Source organism: Botrytis sinoallii (assembly GCF_014898435.1).
Source record: "Botrytis sinoallii strain Bc 23 chromosome Unknown BSIN_001, whole genome shotgun sequence".
NCBI classification, from domain to species: domain Eukaryota; kingdom Fungi; phylum Ascomycota; class Leotiomycetes; order Helotiales; family Sclerotiniaceae; genus Botrytis; species Botrytis sinoallii.
This window is the reverse complement of record NW_024066028.1, coordinates 2975305-2996102: the sequence shown is the minus strand read 5'-3', so window position 1 is coordinate 2996102 and position 20798 is coordinate 2975305. Positions and strand designations below refer to the sequence as shown.

At 31.7% G+C, this 20798-nt stretch overlaps 2 protein-coding genes across 2 annotated transcripts; both read left to right on the top strand.

The window, feature by feature from the left end:
• Positions 1-1863: 1863 nt before the first annotated feature.
• EAF02_000626 (uncharacterized protein) lies at positions 1864-2725 on the top strand (the record flags this gene model as incomplete). The annotated part of the gene is made up of 4 exons (XM_038896674.1): positions 1864-2007; positions 2097-2220; positions 2294-2445; positions 2654-2725. The coding sequence occupies 4 exons, from the start codon at positions 1864-1866 to the stop codon at positions 2723-2725; spliced, it is 492 nt and encodes a 163-aa protein (XP_038763533.1).
• Positions 2726-3662: 937 nt separating this feature from the next.
• EAF02_000625 (uncharacterized protein) lies at positions 3663-4358 on the top strand (the record flags this gene model as incomplete). Its single annotated transcript, XM_038896673.1, has 2 exons — positions 3663-3745; positions 3791-4358. The coding sequence occupies 2 exons, from the start codon at positions 3663-3665 to the stop codon at positions 4356-4358; spliced, it is 651 nt and encodes a 216-aa protein (XP_038763532.1).
• Between the last annotated feature and the right edge of the window lie 16440 nt (positions 4359-20798).

Genomic DNA, 20798 nt, shown 5'->3' with positions numbered 1-20798 from the left:
CGAGATGATAATGATGATGTTTTTATATAATGTTTTAGGCTATTTCTAGGATTTTCAGACCTTTTTCCGGATTTTCCGGATTTCCTTTAGGTCTCGAGGATTTAGTAGGAAGCTGATGGAGTTTTGTTATTTTATAAGATTCTTATTAAGAGAACAAAGCTTTTATATAACGCTATACAAAGGAAAGGGTTTAGCTAATCACTTTGTAATTAGTGAAATCATTAATTGAATCTGGTTATAAATGGTCAGTATTTTATTGAGTAGTTTGTGTTTAATCAAAAACAAAATAATGTTTTATTAAAATTATTTACCTAAAGATAGATATAAATAAACTATTTTCGGGATTTCAGGTTTTTCAGAATTTTCAGAATTTCCTTTAGGATTTGAGGACTTAGTGAAAAGCTAGTGAAACTCCACTATTTTTCAGGATTTTCAAGATTTTCAGGATTTTCAGGCCTCTCAAGCATTTTCCGTGTTTTCAGTCATTCCCCGGATTTTCAGGCATTTCCTGACGTTCCGGATTTTCGTCATTTTCCGGATTTGCCTTAGGTTTCGAGGACTCAGCGGGAAGCTGGTGAAGCTCCGCTATTTTCAGTATTTTCCGGCTTTTTCCGGATTTCTCGGATTTTCATTATTTTCGGGATTTTCGGGATTTTGAGAGTATTGACCCAGCTAGCTCATAAAGTTCTTTTATTTTCGGGATTTTCGGGATTTTGAGAGTATTAGCTCGACTAGCTCATAGAGTTCCATCATTTTTCAGGACTTTCAGGATTTGGAATGCTATTTGCCAGCGAATTACTATCGAATTCTAAATTTTATATGTTTTATATACTTTCAAGAACAAAAGTTAAAAAGGGGGAAGCAAAACCCTATCGAATACAAATCATTATCCTACCAAAAGCGAATTGATTTCTTTTTTCGAATTTTTCGAATTTTTCAAGATTTTCAATCTACAAATTATGAATTGGATTATATGAATTGGATTAGTTCTTAGCACTCTTGTACTACGGCATAGCTCCTTTCAGAAACTATAGAAAAGTTGAATCTCATAAAATAAGAATATAGACACTATAATATTAATTTATTACTATAAAAATTAATGAGGTTTAAAAAAAGGATTTGATCTAATAATAATTGGTTATCGAATAGTTTTAAAGTTTTCAAAAACGAAAACTTAGAAGAAAAGGGCTTTATTATAAGTATTAATATAAGATTGATATCGGGTCAATTATTAATCTGAAAGCAAAGAGTTTTTGTATATATATAGTTTCAAAAGAGAGGTTTTAAAAGGATTAATAAAAAATCTTATTATTAGGTTTATACCTATATTATACTGATCGTCATCTTGCATTGATTCTAACAATTTTGGTAAGAAAATTCGCTTAAATTTCAGCCTGACAATTATCAAAAACACGCCCTCGTAATAGGGTTTTGAGGATATAGATCATTTCCAAACCTAAAAAATTGGATCCAAAAATGTATCCCAGGATCACAGAGAGAGATATTGTCTTATGTCCAGGATTCTTATAGAGGGGTATTGCTATACTGTACAACTTACAACTCCCGGGTACAATGACAATCTCGATTTTATGTATACATGGTTTGAAAGCAAGATAATCTTTCGGGGGAAAAGAGGCATTCGAAGCGCGAATCTCTTAGCAATTCCCCACTTCTCATAAGCCGTGGCACGCAGAGCTGAAAACGAAGTGATATATATACTCCACTCTCCTCTTTAATTTGACAATTATCCATCAACGTTCATACAAAAGACTCCTTATATATCTCCTGGCCCATTCTTGAGTGTTCTTATATATAGAGATCTATTTCGTTAATCGAAAATTCGGTCAATCATTCTACTTCATTATGTTACCTCAAGCGCAGTCAGAACCCAAACTCGTAACCCGTACATATAAACCTTTTTCGCCAGAATTTTTTGGACATGTTGAGGAGACTTCGGATGAGGAAAGAACTACGCATGAGGGGAATTGTCATTGTGGTGCCATTGCTGTTAGTACTTTCCTCCTTTCAACAATGTATACTACACGGAATTGTGTAGAACTCGTGTGACGAAAAGCCCCTGACTAACGCCACGCCAGTTCACTGTAACACTCAAATGGCCATTTCCCAAATACACCGTTAATTCATGTACTTGTTCGATCTGTACTCGTAACGGATATTTATTGGTTTATCCCATGAGACAAGATGTTAAATTCTTAGGTGGTAAGATTGAGTTTCTTTCCTCCCCCATTCTTGCAATTTAGTTAATCCTAAAATATATCTAACCAAGCACTAGATTCGGAGGAAAAGATGGGATCTTATAAATGGGGTCACAAAGTTGCAGATCATAGGTTCTGCAAAACTTGCGGGAGTAGTATTATGATTGATCTGCGTCGACCAGAGATGTTTGGGGAAACGGATCCTAGAAAAGATATGTTGGGCATCAATGTGAGTTCATTTTCTCGTGAATTTTTGGATTCTGCATTAGAAAATATCCAAATCTGCATAGCACGTGAATATTTTGGAAGCCAGTGCTTCTGGAATTTTCAATGTTGGTCATCGAAAAATGCAATGGATAGAGGGCCGAATCCTCAACTTACAGGAAGGAACAAAATATCAATCGAAGGAGTATCATTCATGGACTAACACTGAACAGATACGAAACTTCAAAAACGTCGATCTTGATGCAATGAGTTATACTTATTTCGATGGGAAGAATCTCATCTAATTTGGCAATTCTCCTTATCCTGAAACGCAAGCTGGACTCATGTTCTAGAGCAGCGTTCAGAGGGGCTCTGAAGAACATCTCAAGGTGAGATGCTTACTATCTTAGAACTTCTCAATTGAACCGTTGTGTTTATTGCCGATTCATGTTTAAAAAATGTTGTAAAATCTACAGACTAGCATCTATAGATTGTATACAGGGAGGAAGGATGCATCCGTAAGGCGTAGCACCTACATGTTGGTTCCTTAAACATCATGTAAATAATTCACAAAAAGGCGTGGAGAAAAGAATTACCGCTTCAGTATTTCACTCTGTGCCTCAATTATATATCAATATGTTTAGATCATGGTTGTCATGCATTGAAATCTAAAAATATGTTGGGTGTATCGGCAAATGTTATGTGCTTTGGTTACCAACTGTCTGCATTGCACTCTCATCATAAGTAGTTTTGAGTTTTCCATACTTTCTTGTTACTTGAATAGTTTCCATATAATCCGAGTCTTGTTCCATAGCATTGACTGAAGTTCCATCCCTATCCAACATCTTTTCTCGATTTCCATTTTCAATTACTGCAATCCTCATTATCAACCCATCCAATTCCCTACCCAAATCTCCAAAAGTACATAAGATCCACCAACAATGTCTCAATCCCTTCCGTCGACGTCCTGATTATCGGCGGCGCCCCCCCCGGCCTAACAGCTGCATCTACTCTCGCCAGTCAACTCCACACAGCCATTGTATTTGATTCCGGCGACTACCGCAATCTCGAAGCATCATACATGCACATGGTGTTAACATGGGACCATAAATCTCCCCAGCAGCTTCGAACTTTTGCAAGACAAGAGATCGAAAACAACTACAACACTATCAAATTCGAAGATGTCGATCGAATTGAAAACAGTCAAACAGACCGAGGCTGGGTTTGAGGTTGCAGATGGAAATGGAAAAACTTATCCTGGCTACTGGGTCCGCGAATGATTTCCCAGATATCCCGGGATACAAAGAGTGCTGGGGAACAGGAATGTAAGTTGTATTCACCTCAGATACGTGCTTGTACTGATAAATAAGCTTCCATTGTCTCTTCTGTCATGGATACGAGGAAAGAAACTCATCGTCCGCTGGTGTTCTTGCACTCCAATCTCAAGCTTATTATCAAATGGCTATTCACATGGCCGAGACTGCGAGCTCTCTAAGTCAAAAAGTCACCATCTACACAAATGGAGTTGAGACCCTTGGGGAAGAAATCAGCACCGCTCTTAAAGCTTCTTCCAAAGCCTCCGACAAGTTCGCAGTTGATAATCGCAAGATTTCCAGTCTCGTCAAAGGCGATCAAGGGGCCGAAGTTATCTTCAAACTTGAGGATGGTGCGAAGACCGAATCCTTTGTCACCCACAACCCTAGCACCCACACCAAAGGACCTTTTGCAGGGCAGCTCGGTTTGAAACATACACAAACGGGTGATATTGATTCCTCCGCTCCATTTTTTACCACAAGCGTGAGAGGTGTGTTTGCGGCGGGCGATTCTATTACTCCTTATAAGGTAGTCAATTGTGCTCTTTCAAGCGGTTGCAACGCGGCGGTTGCGGCTGTCGCCCAGCTTAGAGCGGAAGATTTGGGACATCAGCCGTTCTTTTGAAAAGGCTTAGGGATAAGCCTTGATGCAGTGAGTTGAGATTTATAGATATTTATCTGTTGTATGATCGTAGATATAAGTATAAGTAAGTATCATCAAATTCTACTATCGTATAGAAATCTTATAATGAATAATGTAAAGCTCATGTTTGATTGATTGATTGATTGATTGATTGATTGATTTAATTTAACGTCCCGCTTCAGTCCATGACTATATAAGACGACTAGGCCATAAGGGCACTAGCGGATAACTTTTGAAGTACACAATGGGAATGAAATAATGAGGAAAGTGAAAACAAATACTGGGGCATAACGCCCACTATTGTATATAGTCCATATAATAGATTTTGAAAAGAATTTTACCCCTCTCTCTCCTCTCTTTCATCTCTCTCCTCTCTCTCCTCTCATATCTCTCCTTCTAGCTCTCTAATTACTCTCTCTCCTTCGCTTATTGAATCTTCCTCTTCAACTATTTCGTTTTGAGTTTCGGCTCTAATTAGATACCAGATCCTTGTAGCAATTTTGATAGTATTGATGAATTTGGTTGCTAATTCGATACCTATTTTCGTGTATAGCAGGAATTGTAGATTGGTTTGGGATATTAGTAGGTTTTTGAAGATTTCTTTCCTTTCTCTTTTGTATATCGAATATCCAATCAGAAGATAAGCAGCAGTTTCGATATTGTTGTAGATATACTTATTGTTGAAAAGCTTGAATCGCTACAAATAGAACTTAATATATCCATAACCTAACTTGAGTTGAAAAAAGACATTAGCAGTATTTCGTTTTGTGCCTTCTGGAAGCTTGATTTTTGAGCCAATTTTTTATGGAAAGAGTTTCGAATAGATTATATCGGATTGATTTGATCTGGATTCGTATTGATTGAGAATATCAAGTTATTGATTAGTATTGTATTCCTTTATTATTATATCAAATAGTTCAAAACTGGTTTCGTTTGAAATAGAACATATTGCTATAGCTTCTTTTACTAGTTTATCTACTAGCTCATTTCCTTATACAGATGTATACTCTGAAACCTAATTTAGAGAGACTTCGGCTTTTATAACCTTAATTGCTTTAGCAGCTTTTATAGTTCGTATTTGATATACTTACTCTAGGTAATCTAAAGGGATTTTTAATCAATAAAGCCCAACCTGATTGTCTAAATAGATTTTGTGTTTTTGACCTTCGTATACAAGGGAACTAGTATATTCAATAACTTTCATTACTTTATACAGTTCTCCATTATAGACCAATTGATTAATTCCGATATTTTTGTATTCTTGATGTAGTATATAACTATTTAGTTGTATTACAACTATATCTACTTTTATTCTTATTTCTTTTTTAGTGGAAGAGATATCGGTATATATATAGATTGTATTTTTGTCTTTGTATTTAAATATAATATTATGGAGTATAGCTATATCTTCTTTAGAGGCCTTACTAATATTGATTTTGTATAAAGTATTCCTTTTCTATAAAGGGAAATTGAAATATGAAATCTTTTCAAGTATAATGTATTCGATATCTTTGTATATTGATTCTTTAATTCTGTTTAATTGAATAGACTTAAATCGTTTCCTTTAAGGAGTGGATATCGATTCGTAATCATTTTGATATTGAGTTAATAATTCCTTTTTCGTATTGATTAAATGATTGGGTGAAAGTTTAGCTAATCGAAAGACATATTGTTTGATATTAAAATCAAACTAGATTTTTACTGGTTTTAGCCCTGCTTCGACTTCCATTAAAAGTGTTGGAAATCACATGTGTAGCACGTGTGTGGCACGTGTACACTACTATAAAACTCCTTCTTCGGACTTTTCGGATATATAGATCTGATATATATATTTCAATATATTACTTCTTATATGTAACTTACTGTTTATTTCTAATAGGTTACAAGTGTTACATCATTATAAGCTTCATTTTATATCTTTATATTCCTTGAGTTTCGAGTTCTCATTTCTTTATAACTATCTCCATTCTTGATATTATAATAAGCAAGACTATTATCGATATAATTTAAACAAAATGGGGAACATTAATTACTTTTAATGATTATAACTGGATAGATTTCTATAAAACTATTCAAACTACTATAATAATAATATCTGCATTGTTCTTGTGTATGGGGAAAAGCATAAGACCAGCAAATTTTTTATTTATTTATAGTGATTAACATCTAATATCTGACCTCCCAAGGGGTATTCTAGATGTACTAAGGAGCAGGCCTACAGGCCGCTAGTATTCCAGCCACTCATAGTAGTGTAATGTTAGCTAATCAAGGGCTTATTGCTTTTAATGTTTCCTTATTCAATATTGCTTATAGCAATCCTATAACTATTCTGTCTAAAGGTTTGTAGTTCTATTTTAGAGAACCTTGTTTCGTATACCATCTAGATATTAGCGAATAATCAGGTTAATTACTGTCGATCAAAAGAGCACTCAAAGTACTTATAACTGATTAATACGAGTCTTAGATTGATTAGGGTGGAGAACTTATCCTTAGAGTATTAGAACAGATTGGAATTCGTGTAGTTTCGTATAGTTTAAATATATCCTAATATAGAATCTGGATTTAGCGAAAAGGTCAGTAAAACTATATTATATTCGCAGAATATGATTGATATATGCTATCGCGTTTTATTTGGATCGAAATCGATTTGGTATAAGCAGTTAATTGTTATACGTTTGATTATTGATTGAATATTGAAAGAAATACAATAGGCTTTTCTTATTCCTATATATATAAGTATTTGTACTATTTTTATAATTGAATCTAATATGATAAATTGCAAAATCACCATATCCAATTCATATCGCTATGAGTCTGTATAGTATTCTGCAAGAGAGCTTGAGGCTTCCCGATTCCAAGGTATTATATACTGATTTCTATATATTGTATATTTCGGAGATCAGGCCTCTTTTTTTCTTTTATTATCTGCTCTTGAAGCGCTGATATTTGGCATATAGGATAGAGCGGGAGCTGCTGATTGTGGGGAGGTAGGATGGGCCAGGGTTAAGTGGCCCAGCTGTATTCTAATTAGCGAGGCGATCGGCTACCTCGTTGCCCTCAATCTCAGTATGCCCAGGGGATTATTTGATTATAATATTGTAATATTGTATTGCTTGATAGTATTTGTAGTATACTTATTGAAAGGAGGCAGTAATACTTCCTTGTATTTTCCAGATTACTAAGATGTTATTAATGTATAACCATATTTGTTCCTGATAAGAGTAATCAATAATGAAGATCTAAGTACTTCTAATACTGGATCGATAGCTAGATACAATACTAAGCTAGCGAATTGGGAAAAGTTCGAATCAATACTCAAATCGGAATCCTTATATTCCCCTATTCTGTCTAATTTAGAATTAATCATTCCAATCAAAAAGGATTCCTTAAACCTTTTGAAAGATAAAGACAATCACTATCTAACTCTAGATCAAGCAGCAAGCGAACTTACTAGGATCATTCAAAAAGCAATAGAAAAGTGTATACCTAAAATTGTTTTAATCAAAAGGGCTAAACCATAATAAACACCTAAATTGAAAGATCTCCGAAAAAAACTAAGAAAAGCAAAGTAAAGAATTGAATCAGATCTGGAGAATTATAGCTCTAAGGAAGGATATCGAATTGCTAGAAACAAGTACTTTCAAGCTATTAAAATAGTAAAGAAGGATTATTGGAATAAGTTTCTAGAAAAGAAGGATATAAAGATAATTTTCAAAGCAATAGCCTATACTAAAGACTTTCAAGATCAAAGAATACCAGATATTGCAACAGAAAGCTCTTTCGAAAGAAAATGCTCTGCTTTCAGATCAATTCTGTTCCCACCCCCTCCTATTACCCCAAAACCACAATGGGAAGGGTATAAACAATTCAAGAAATGGGAATGGCCTAATCTCACTCAAATCGAATTAAGCAATGCCTGTTCAGCCAAAATCCAAGGAAAAACCCCTGGCTTAGATGGAATCACTCAAGAGATTATTATAAAGGCTTACAAAGCAATCCCACATACCTTTTTTACTCTCTTTAGTAAACTTATTAATCTAGGATATCACCCGAAATGTTGGAAACAAGCCACAGAAGCTATTCTAAAGAAAGCTTCCAAATCAGATTATTCCCTTCCAAAAGTATATAGAGTAATTACACTTTTAAATTGCCTGGATAAAATAAGCAAAAGGATTCTAACTCAACGATTAGAATATTTAGCAAAAACAACCTATCTCCTTCACAAGAGTCAAATAGGAGAACGCTAAAAGAAATCAGTAATCGATGTTGCACTTTTACTGATTACAGAAATCGAAAGAAACAAGCAAGTTAGTAAAAAGACCTCAATATTATTTATGGATATAAAGGGAGCATTCGATTACATTTCGAGAAATCGATTATTAGATATTTGTAAGAAGCTAAAACTGCCCACAAATCTGATAGTCTGGATAGCCTCATTTCTTCAATAAAGATAATTGAAATTATCTTTTAATAATCAAATCGAATCTTTCAAACCAATTTCAACCGGAATACCATAAGGTAGCCCGATTTCTCCAATTCTCTTTCTTATATATATCAGGGAGCTCTTTTTACCCAATTCGATCAAGTTTCTTTTTTATATAGATGATATTGCTTTAATCATATATTTATCTATATAAAAAAAGAATATCAAAATCCTAGAGAGAGTTACAAAACAAATCTATAAACTCAGTTCTAGAAATATAATCCAATTCGATTTAGCAAAAACAAAGCTAATACACTTTTCATTATCCAAATTAACAAAAAAATATCCAATCATGCTATCCAATTCGGAAATAATTGTACCCCAATCTCTTATTAGATGGCTGGGAATATGGTTCAACCCGAACCTCAAATTCGATTAATATGTTAATATTCAAATCACACAAGCAAAAGGTGCCTTCCATCAAATAGCTCGATTAGCTAATACTGAAAAGAGTCTTAATCCTAAAGCCCTTAGATAATTATATATAGCATGTATAACCAATATAGCTGATTATGGATTAATGATTTAATGAAAAGGTCAAATTTATTTCAAGAATATAATGCAATCGCTTCAAAACCTAGCTTTTCGAAAGATATTAGGAGTCTTCAAAACAGCCTCAATCCTTTTAATAGAAGTAGAAGCAGGCCTAAAGCCCCCAAAAATTCGATTAGATTCAAATATTAGGCAATACGCGTTTCGTCTAGCTAAACTCTCGTTAAACCATCCAATCAATATCGAAAAAGAAATATCAGCTCAATATCAAACCGATTTGGAAGTAATCCTTATTTCTCAAAGAAAACGATATAAATCAATCCAAATTGATAGAATTAGAGGATCAATAAATCAGGATCTCAATCCTATTTCACTTGAAAAGATTATTCACTTCAACTTCCCCCCATAGAAAAAGGAAATTCCCTTCAGAATTAATATTAGCAATTCATCAAAAGAAGATACTGCTATTCTTCACAATATCGTTTTTAATCATAGAGATAAGGATACTATCTACATTTATACTGATACCTCTTCTATTGAAAAAGGAATAGGTATAGATATAGGTATAATTGCAATATAATCAAATAATCGAATTTTATATCAACAACAATTGAATATTAATAGCAATCAACTAGTATATAATGAAGAGCTTTACAAGATTACTAGAGCTATTAAATATGCTAGCACAATTGCCTGTATTAACAACAAATTCAAGATATATTCAAACAACTAAGCTAATCTATATTGCTTAAAAACACCATCAGACCACCCTGAACAGGCTTATTAGATTCGAGTAATCAAAGCAGCGGAAATTATCAAAGCAAAAGGAACTGAAGTATCTCTAAATTGAGTTCCAGGATATACTTTAGTAGAAGGAAATAAGCTAACAGATAAATTAGCAAAGGAAAGTAACCATAATATATTCTATCTCAAATGAAACAAGTTTTGGATTTCTAGGTATGATGATCAAAGAGTACGATTCAGATCAATGGCTTTCTATTTTCAATCAATACAAACTCAGATCAAATTAATCCCCTTTGATCTATTTAAAGCTATTTTTATAGAAGATAGGATCGAAAATCAAGCTATCAAGCGAAACCAAGCGAAACACTGCTAGCGCATATTTTCAACTCAAATTAGATTATGGATATATCAAATCTTATTTATATCGATTCAAACTCTCTGATAACAAATGTATATATAGTAATATTGAGGCTCCATAATATCTCCTTATTAGTTGTTCCATATATAAAGCAGAGAGAAAAGAAATATTCAAGAATATACTACTATCTAAGATCACTATATAGTTCCTATTCCATATAAAAGTAGGTATTGAATTAGCTATTAAATTCATCAATATCACCAAAATCGCCACAAGAGCATAGTATCTGGCCAGGGCTTTTATATAAGACAAGATAGAGGAAAGAATAGTAATAAAAGAAAAGAGAGGAGAAGAGAATGAAGAAGAAGTAATTAGGGAAATAAGAGAGGGCTTTGATTTCCTTACAATTTCTTGATTTTTACAATTTTCTTATTATATGCAATGCGTATAATGAGCGGGCACTGTTCCCCAGCATTTGTTTTCACTTCCCTAAATCGTATATATCCATTTTTGTAGAATAAAAAGTTATCCGCTAGAGCCTCTAGAGGCCTAGCCGTCCTATATAGTCTTAGACTGAAGGTGGACGTAAATGAAATCAATCAATCAATCAGTAATCAATAATACTCAGAAGGCATTCTAGTTCCTGCTATACGCCGATTGCCTCAGTGTTAAAAATATACAATTGTTTGTATATACAACTATAACCACTATCGATCTATTGCTTGTCATAATAGATTGTAAAGCCGTACCCTATACAATAACTGTGTTCATTGTATTATTCAGATTTGTCTGAAAATACAGAATAATCTTCTTGAGGGATTAAATCTCATTATTTCTTGAATGTTTTTACAGCATCCTTTTTGTCCATACCATTCATTGAATCAATATAACATTTGGAAGAGAAATAAGGCTGTAAGAGTCTGAAACGCTCAGTAACAGGGATTACCTGTTTTATTCTTTGCAATTTTGTATTGGAATCTTTTAAAGTACCTATACCTTATTCTTTTTTTTTAATGTATAGCTTTAATTGATTTATAAGTAGATATGTACATCCATTATCTAAAGTCAAAACGCAAACCTCAATCTAGCTTATTCTAATATAACAATTCCAGCTGGAAGATCAGTTTCTACAAGGAATACAATCATTAAGATTGTCTTGTAAACAAATAAAGCTTTTTTGTATTATATTATAAATTGTCTTACTAACTAGGTTAATATATTTCTTGATTCTAATATCAATTGGAATATAACCTGTATTTAGGTATTATTTATATAGCCTATCGAATTATACTTCAAAATCGAAAAGGACAACAGGGAGTATACAGATAATGATTGCTTTTTGCAGGCAGACTGTAGATAGTTCATAGGCTATATAAACTATTAATCGGATATGAAACACAATACACATAGCTTTCACAATACACATTTTGATATGCTATAAGAACATTAGACGTTAATCAAAAAAAACGCCAAGTCAGTATAAGGTTGGTTGTGCTCTATTAATAAGCCCTAAAAGGGTTAGCATAATAACTAGATCCTGATTTATCCTTATAGCCAGGTTTGTAATTTCATATTTCCTTGATATATAAAATAGCTCAAACTTTTCCAGAGCAAAAAAGATCTTATTCTGATCTTCTTATTGTAGAATACATTGAACGGTTTGGTGGAGTATATATATATTCGTGGATAGATCCTTAGATGTGTGATATATAGCTATATCATTAGTATATCTGAAACGCTATGTTTTATCTTGATTGAGAAGCTTAGTAAGATAAAGGGTATACAGGATAGGGGAGAGTAGTGATTCCTGGGGGGTACTGTATACAATTAGGAAATCCTATATTATAATCCCCTTAAGTCTTATATATATATCTCTCAGTTAGGAATAAATCAACGAATTGCAAAAACACTATAGGCCAATCTTATTTCTTTATATATTATAGAAGCTATCTTTTAAGAAGTATATTATAAATACTTTGTATATTTATTATTACTAATATAACTATTTTACCAGTTATTAAAATAAGCTCAATATTATAAATGAAGGCAGTTGTAAGATTAATATCAGCTTTTTTCGGTAATACTATATAATACTGAAAATTAATAATATTGTATCTCATAGCTATTTATATAATTTGATTGGTGATATATCTTTCTAATCTTTTCTAATATATGATATCAATATAATCGGCCTCCATAATCTCAGGAATATCCTATTCTTTTTATTAACCTTAAATAGTATAATTATTTCAATAAGTTTCTATTTATTAGGATAATAGCTAAACTTAAGGCAAATCACAAAAATCTTATATATTATACTCTTTGTATTAGGCTAACATACCTTAAGAAAACAAATAATTGCCCGATTGATTTTAGATAATATACTCCTGATTCCTATTATATGTTTTTTCATTTCTTTTGTAATAATTGTTTTTTTTTATAATAAGATTATCTAATAACTTTGTTTTTGTAAAGAATTGTACTATAGATTATTCGATATTTTGAAGTAGTTGAATACTATTATAAAGAGTATTTTGGCTTTTTTTTTGATATTAATAATCTTCTAGCCTTTGATTATTAAAGGAAAGGCCTTAAGATCTACTTTTGAAATCAGTTTGTACTAGTTTATAACTTTATATAATTCCTAATTATTCTATATATTATTCAAGCGCTTAATCCAATAGACTTGTTTCGATATTTGTATAACTCTCTGTAGATTCTATTAGGCAATTGCTATTCTATTAATAGTTTCAGTTTTCCTAGTTTATATATATATTCAGTATGCCTCCTTACATTCATTGGTTCACCATAAGAATGATCGATAGGGTTTACAGCCTTTCTGCCTCATAGTTATTATAAAGATGCTCAGTGTATTTATGAGTCTAGCAATTAGTCTATCGATATTATAGATAAACCAAAGGTTCGGATTCTGGAGGTTTGCTAAACAATTGGTTATTATATCTATTAAACAAAATAAATCTGAATTGTGTATCTGGATATATGCTTACTCGTATTCAGAGGTTCCTTTGTTTGAGATGGTAGTGATTTGAATAGCATGATTGGAATTGTTATGCAGATTGTTATCAATCACTGTTGTAATGGTAATCAGATTAAAAAAGATTAAATCCAGAATATATTCTCTCACATATATAGAGACACCAGGAATTCCGATATACTCCATTCCTTATTCGGCAATTTATTATGCAAGCATATTACCTTAATTAATAATTACTATTCCAGGTTTCTATAGATTATGCTTAATATTAAAGTTATCTTTAATAACTGTACCAATCCCTAAAGTGATCTCTAGTCTAAATATATATTCTATTATTAGTAGATCAAGCGGGGTATAATAAATATTGAGGATCGAATACCCATTAACATTAATCTAAAATAAATCTCTACTTCCGATCTGCCTCATTTGTCTGATCTTCAAGTTGTTTCCTTTTTATATATAGGTGATTATTTGTAGCCTATACTCAGGGTTATCAGTTGCTCTCTAGATATCGATCGGCTGGTATTGGTTATATGCAGCATGATTTTGGGTTGTCGCGTTATCGTACAGTCGGGGTTTTTAGATACAGATAGAAATGAATTATATTATAACTACTTTCTAGAATATATTATAATACAAAGTAGGTTCGCTATACCTATAGATGCTTTCCCGGTTTACTTATGATAAAGCTATTAGTACTAGATTTCTATAGAATCTTCTGATTACATTAAACCATTTATTATATAATTACCTTTAGAAATTCCAATCAAAATCAAAATCATTTCTTCACACTTCTATTCCTATTTACTCTTTAAATTGATTGATTGATTTCATTTACGTCCACGTTCAGTCTAAGACTATATAGGACGGCTAAGCCTCTAGAAGCTCTAGCAGATAACTTTTATTCTATAAAGATGGATATATTTGATTTAGGAAAGTGAAAACAAATATTGGGGACTAGTGTTTGCTTATTATATGTATTGTATATAATAAGGAAAGGGAAGTATAATATTCAAGAAATTAGTAAGAGACTTTTTCCTTCTTTTTTTTCTTTTTCAACTATTATTCCTTTTATTTTTGTAATAACTCTTTCTCTCTTTATTATTATATTTTCTTCTTTTTCTACTATCTCTTTTTCTTCTATTTCGTTTTGTATCAGAACTCTAGCTAGATGCTATGCCCTTATAGCTATTTTGGTAATATTAATGAATTTGATAATTAATTCGATATCAATTTTAATATAAAATAGAAATTGTATAATGATTTTGGATAAAAATATTTCCTTAAAGATTTCTTTTCTTTCAGCTTTATATATAGAACAACTAATAAGAAGGTATTGTAATACCTCGATATTATTATATATATATTTGTTATTGAAAAGTTTAAAACAATATAAATAGGATTTGATATATCCATAATCTAATTTGAGTTAAAAGAATATACTAATAGTATTTCGATTAGTTCCACTTGATAGCTTGATTTTCGAGTCTATTTTCTAAGAAAATAGCTTCGAGTAAATTGATAGGGATTGGTTTGATCTGAATTTGTATTAATTGAAAATATCAAACCATTAATCTGAAGTATATTCCTTAACAATTATATCTAATAGTTCAAAGCTTATTTTGTTCGAGATGGATTGTATTGTGATTACTTTCTTGGCTAGCTTATCTACTAGCTCATTTCCTTCAACTAAGGTATAGCCAGGAATTCAATTTAGTGAGATTTCGGTTCCTTTTATTTTGATAATTTTTACTGCTTTGATTGCTCTTATTTGGTAAGCTTGTTCTGAATAATCTGAAGGAGTTTTTAGGCGATATAGATTAATTTGATTATCTAAATAGATCTTGAACTTTTGATTACTATAAATAATGAAATTAGTATATTCAATAGCTTTTGTAACTCTAAAGAGCTCTTTATTATATACTAATTGATTAATATCAATATTGCTTTACTCTTAATATAGAATTCGATTATTTGATTATATAGCCATTATGCCTACCCCAATGCCAATTTTCTTTCTAGTAAAGGAGGTATCAGTATAAATATAGATAATATTCTTATCTTTATATTTAAAGACAATATTATAAAGAATAATAGTATCTTCTTTTAATGAATTACTAATATTGATTTTGAAGGGGATATCTCTTTTCCATAGAGAGAAGTTAAAGTAAATGATCTTTTCGAGTAAGAAAGGGTTGAAGTTCTGGTTTATCGATTCTCTGATTCTATCTAGTTGAATAAATTTATATCGTTTTCTTCGAGATATAGAGATCACTCCTAAATCGGCTTGATATTGAGCTGAAGTTTCTTTTTTGGTATTGATTGGATGCTTTAGTAATAACTTGACTAATCGAAAAGCGTATTATCTGATATTTGAATCTAATCGGATTTTGGGAGGTTTTAGACCAGCTTCTACTTCCATTGGAATGATTGGAGCTGTTTTGAATACTTCTAATATCTTATAAAGAGCTAGGTTTTGGAGTAATTATATTATATTCTTAAAATGAGTTTGATCTCTCCACCAAATCACTAAACCATAATCAGCTATACTAGTTATATATGCTATATATAGCTATCTAAGGACTTTAGGACTAAGGCCCTTTTCGATATTAGCTAATCGAATCATTCGATGAAAGGCTCCTTTGGCTTGTGTAATTCGAATATCAACATATTGATTGAATTTGAGGTTTGGATCGAATCATATTCCCAGCCATCTAATTAGGGATTGAGATATGATTGTTTCGAAATTGGATAGTGTGATTAGATAGTTTTTCATTAGTTTTGATGACGAAAAGTGTATTAGCTCAGTTTTCACCAGATCAAATTGAATAGAATTCTTCGAACTGAGTTTGTAGATTTGTTTCGTAGCTCTTTCTAAAGATTTAATATTCTTTTTCTAAATAAATGAATTAGTGATTAGAGTAATATTATTTATATAAAAAAGAAACTTTATTGAATTGGATAAAAAGAGGTTTTTAATATATATAAGGAAGAGGATTGGGGAGATTGGACTGCCTTATGATATTCCGATTGAAATTGGTTTGAAGAATTTGGTTTAGCTATTGAAGGATAATTTCAGTTATCTCTGCTACAGGAATGAAGTTATTCAAAAAATAAGATTTGTTGGTAATCTTAGCTTTTTATAGATATCTAATAATTGGTTTCTTGAAATGTAATCAAAAGCTCTCTTTATATCTATGAATAGTATTGAGATCTTTTTATTAGCTTATTTGTTTCTTTTGATTTCTATAGTTAATAATAGTATAGTATTAATTGCTGATTTCTTTTACTGATCTCTTATTTGGCTTTTATATAGAAGGTGAGTAGTTTCCGCTAAAAATCCTAAATGTTGAGCTAGAATCCTTTTACTAATTTTTTCAAAACAGTTTAAAAGTACAATCATTCTATATGCTTTTGGAAGTGAGTAATTAGGTTTTGAGGCTTTCTTTAGAATAACTCCAATAGCTTATTTCCAGCATTTAGGATAATATTCAAGATTAAGAAGTTTGCTAAAAAAAGTAAAAAAGGTCTGTGGGATTGCTTTATAAGCCTTTATAATGATTTCTTGAATAATTCCATCTGGGCTAGAAGTCTTTTCTTGTATCTTGACTGAGCAAACATTGCTTATTTCAGTTTGAGAAAGATTAGACCATTTTCATTTCTTGGATTATTTATATCCTTCTTATTGTAGTTTTGAAGTAATAAAAAGGAATGGGAATAGAATTGATCTGAAAACAAAGCACTTTTTTTTGAAAGAGTTTTCTATTAAAATATTCAATATCCTTTAATTTTGAAAGTCTTTAGTATAGGTTATTACTTTGAAAATTATCTATATATTCTCCTTTTCTAGAAATTCATTCTAATGATTTTTCTTTGCTGTTTTAATAACTTGAAAATACTTATTTTTAACGATTCGATATTCTTCCTTAAAGTTAAGATTCTTTGGGTTTGATTCACTTATTTGCTTTATATTTCCTAGCTCTTTTCGAAAATCCTTTAATTCAGGTGTTTATTATGGTTTAGCTTTTTTAATTAAAATAACTTTGGGTATATATCTTTTAATTGCTTTTTGAATGATCTTCATAAATTCGCTTACTATTTGATCTAGAATTGAATAATAGTTATCTTTATCTTTCAAGAGGTTTAAGGAATCCTCTTTAATTAGAATAATTGAGTTTAAAATAAAAAGAATAAGGGAATATAAGAATTCCGATTTGAGTATTGATTTAAACTTTTCCTAATTTGCTAGTTTAGTATTGTATTTAGTTATCGATTCAGTGTTAGAAATAATTAGAACTTCTTTTCCTTTTAATTCGAATATTATTCCTGTGTGGTCAAATCCTATATCTGAAAGCGTTTGCTAATTGTAAATTTGAGAAGAGATTCTCTTTGATGCTAGTGTTAGATCAAAAACACTTGGATTGAAAAGATTAATTTGATAGAAGATACTGATTCCAAGTTTGTTTAAAAAAATAAGATTCTGATCTTCAAACCATTCGGCTAGTTGATCAATGTTTTCGCTTTTCTTGGAAAAAGGATTTTATTATAGGTGATGGGTATTGAAATTGCTTAAAAGAATGGTTTTTTGTATAATAGATATATTATACAAGTACTTTTTGATTGTGAAATTATTCTTTTTAGTTTGATTAGCTTTATTATATATATTAATGATTTGAAAGGTTTTGTTTCCATTTTGATAATTGAAAATTTATATATCAGAATCTATTAGAGAATTAGAAGCTAGATTGATTATAGCTTAAAGAGTTTTTGATATATATAATAATATATATAGTCAGTAATTAAGATTGAATCTTAATAATATTTATATAAAATTGAAGTATATAATAAATCTTGAATTTAAATAATCAATTCTATTCTTGATAATTCAAGGTTCTTGAATTATAATAAAATTGATGTTAAGCTTTATTATTTATTTATTTTATTTATTTATTTATAGTGATTAACGTCTAATATCTGACCTCCCAAGGGGTATTCTAGACGTACTAAGGAGTGGGCCTACGGGCCGCTAGCGTTCCAGCCGCTCATAGTAGTGTAATGTTAGCTAATCAGGGGCTTGTTGCCTTTGGTATTCCCCTGCTCAGTATTGCTTATGGCGATTCTGCGGCTATTCTGTCTAAGGGTTTGTGGTTCTGTTTCAGAGGGCCTTGTTTTGTATGCTATTTGGGTGTCGGTGGATGATTAGGTCGATCGTTGTCGATTGGGAAAGCGCTTGGAGTGCTTATAGCTGTTTGGTACGGGTTTTAGGTTGATTGGGGTGGAGAGCTTATTCTCGGGGTATTAGAGTAGGTTGGAATTCGCATAGTTTCGTGTAGTTTGAGTATATCCTAATATAGAATTTGGATTTAGTGAGAAGGTTAATAAAGCTATATTATATTCGCAGGATGTGGTTGATATATGCTATCGTGTCCCATTCAGATCGAAATCGATTTGGTACAAGCGGCCAGTCGCCGCACATCTGATTATTGATTAAACATTAAAAGAAATGTAATGGGCTTTTCTTAATCCCACATATACAAGTATTCATACTATTTTCATAATTGAATTTAATATAATAGGCTACAAAATCACCATATCCAATCCGCATCACTATAAGTTTGTATAATACCCCGCAAAAAAGCTTGAGACTTTCCGGCTCCGAGGTATCATATACCAGTTTCCATACATTATACATTTCGAAGATCAGGCCCCTTTTTTCCTTCCACCATCTGCTCTCAGAACACCGACATTTGACACATAGAACAAAGCAAGAGCTACTGACTGTGGAAAGGCAGAATAGGCCAGAATCAAGCAGCCCAGCCGTGCCCTGATTAGCAAAGTGATTGGCTACCTCGTTGCCCTCAATCTCAATATACCCAGAGGACCACTTGATTACAATATCGTAATGTTGCATCACTTGATAACACTTGTAGTATACCCATTAAGAGGAGGTAGTAGTGTTTTTTCGCATTCCCCAGATTACTGAAATGCTATCAATGCATAACCATATTCGTCCCTAATAAGGGCGATCAATGATACTCAGGAGGCATTCTAGTCCCCACCACACGCCGATCACCTCAGCATCAAAAACATACGACTGTTCGCGTACACAGCCATAGCCGCTATCGATCTGTTGCTTGCCGCAGTAGATTACAAAGCCGTACCCCACACAATAACCATATTCGTTCATATTATTCAAACCCATCTGAAAACACAGAGTAGTTTTTTTAAGAAATTAAGTCTCACCATTCCTTGAATACTTTCGCAACGTCCTCTTTGTCCATACCATTCGTTGAATTGGTGCGGCACTCGGAAGAGAAATGAGGCCATAAGAGTCTGGGGCGCTCGGTGGCAGGGATTGCCCGTTCCTTAAGCTTTATTATAAGTTATAGAATATTCTCTATAGCTTATAAGCTTTTATTAAGATTTATTTGAAGGATTCGAATATTAATATAGCTTATAAATTAGTGTTATCTGCTTTTTATTGAATTACTTGATAGATTTCACAGATTCTTGAATTTGCTATATACTTTTCTTAGCAGTTTGAGCATTTAGCAGCTAATATTGATAGAACTTTCCTTTGATATTGCAGACTACACACAAATATACTGATATTATATATTTACCTCTACAAAGTCCATAGGAGGGATCCCTTTTATAATGTATATTCTGATATCCAAATCCTTGGCATTTTTGGTATTATATAGTTGATTTGAATTTATAGAACTTTTCTACTCTTATATTAATACTAGCAATATATAGTTGTTTTCGAATAGCTAGCTTTACTTCTGATTTTATTGTAAAAGCAATCATTATTGCTTTTTCCTATTAATAAGCTCTTTTTGATATTGGTGTAAGTCAAAAAGGTATTCCTATAGGCTTGAAATCCGGATTGAAGGTTTTGATTTCTTTGAGGATGAGATTTATTCCTTTTAGTTTTGAGAATTCTTTTATAGATATTTTATGAATAATAACCTTATATCATTCTTAGTCTTTTTGAATCCTTTCGAATTTGATAAGGTTACTTTAGATTGTCTTTTTTTTAATAAAAATTGTAATGTAAAAGGAGCATTTATAGTAATTATTATATTACTATTCAACAATAAGATTACTGCTGCTATAACCGGACCTTTGATTCCAATTTTCTGAAATGCTTTGTTTATTTGGTTTCGTATTGATATAGGCAAGAAGGAGGTAATATTCGTAATCTCTGATTTGATTAGGATTAGATATCTTTGAGTAATTTCAATCTTCTTATTTATTAGAGTAGGTTTAATAGCTTTTCCTTTACTAACTAGATTCTACTCTCCTTCTTTTGCTATAATTACATAATTAAGTTTAGTTAGTATTGTA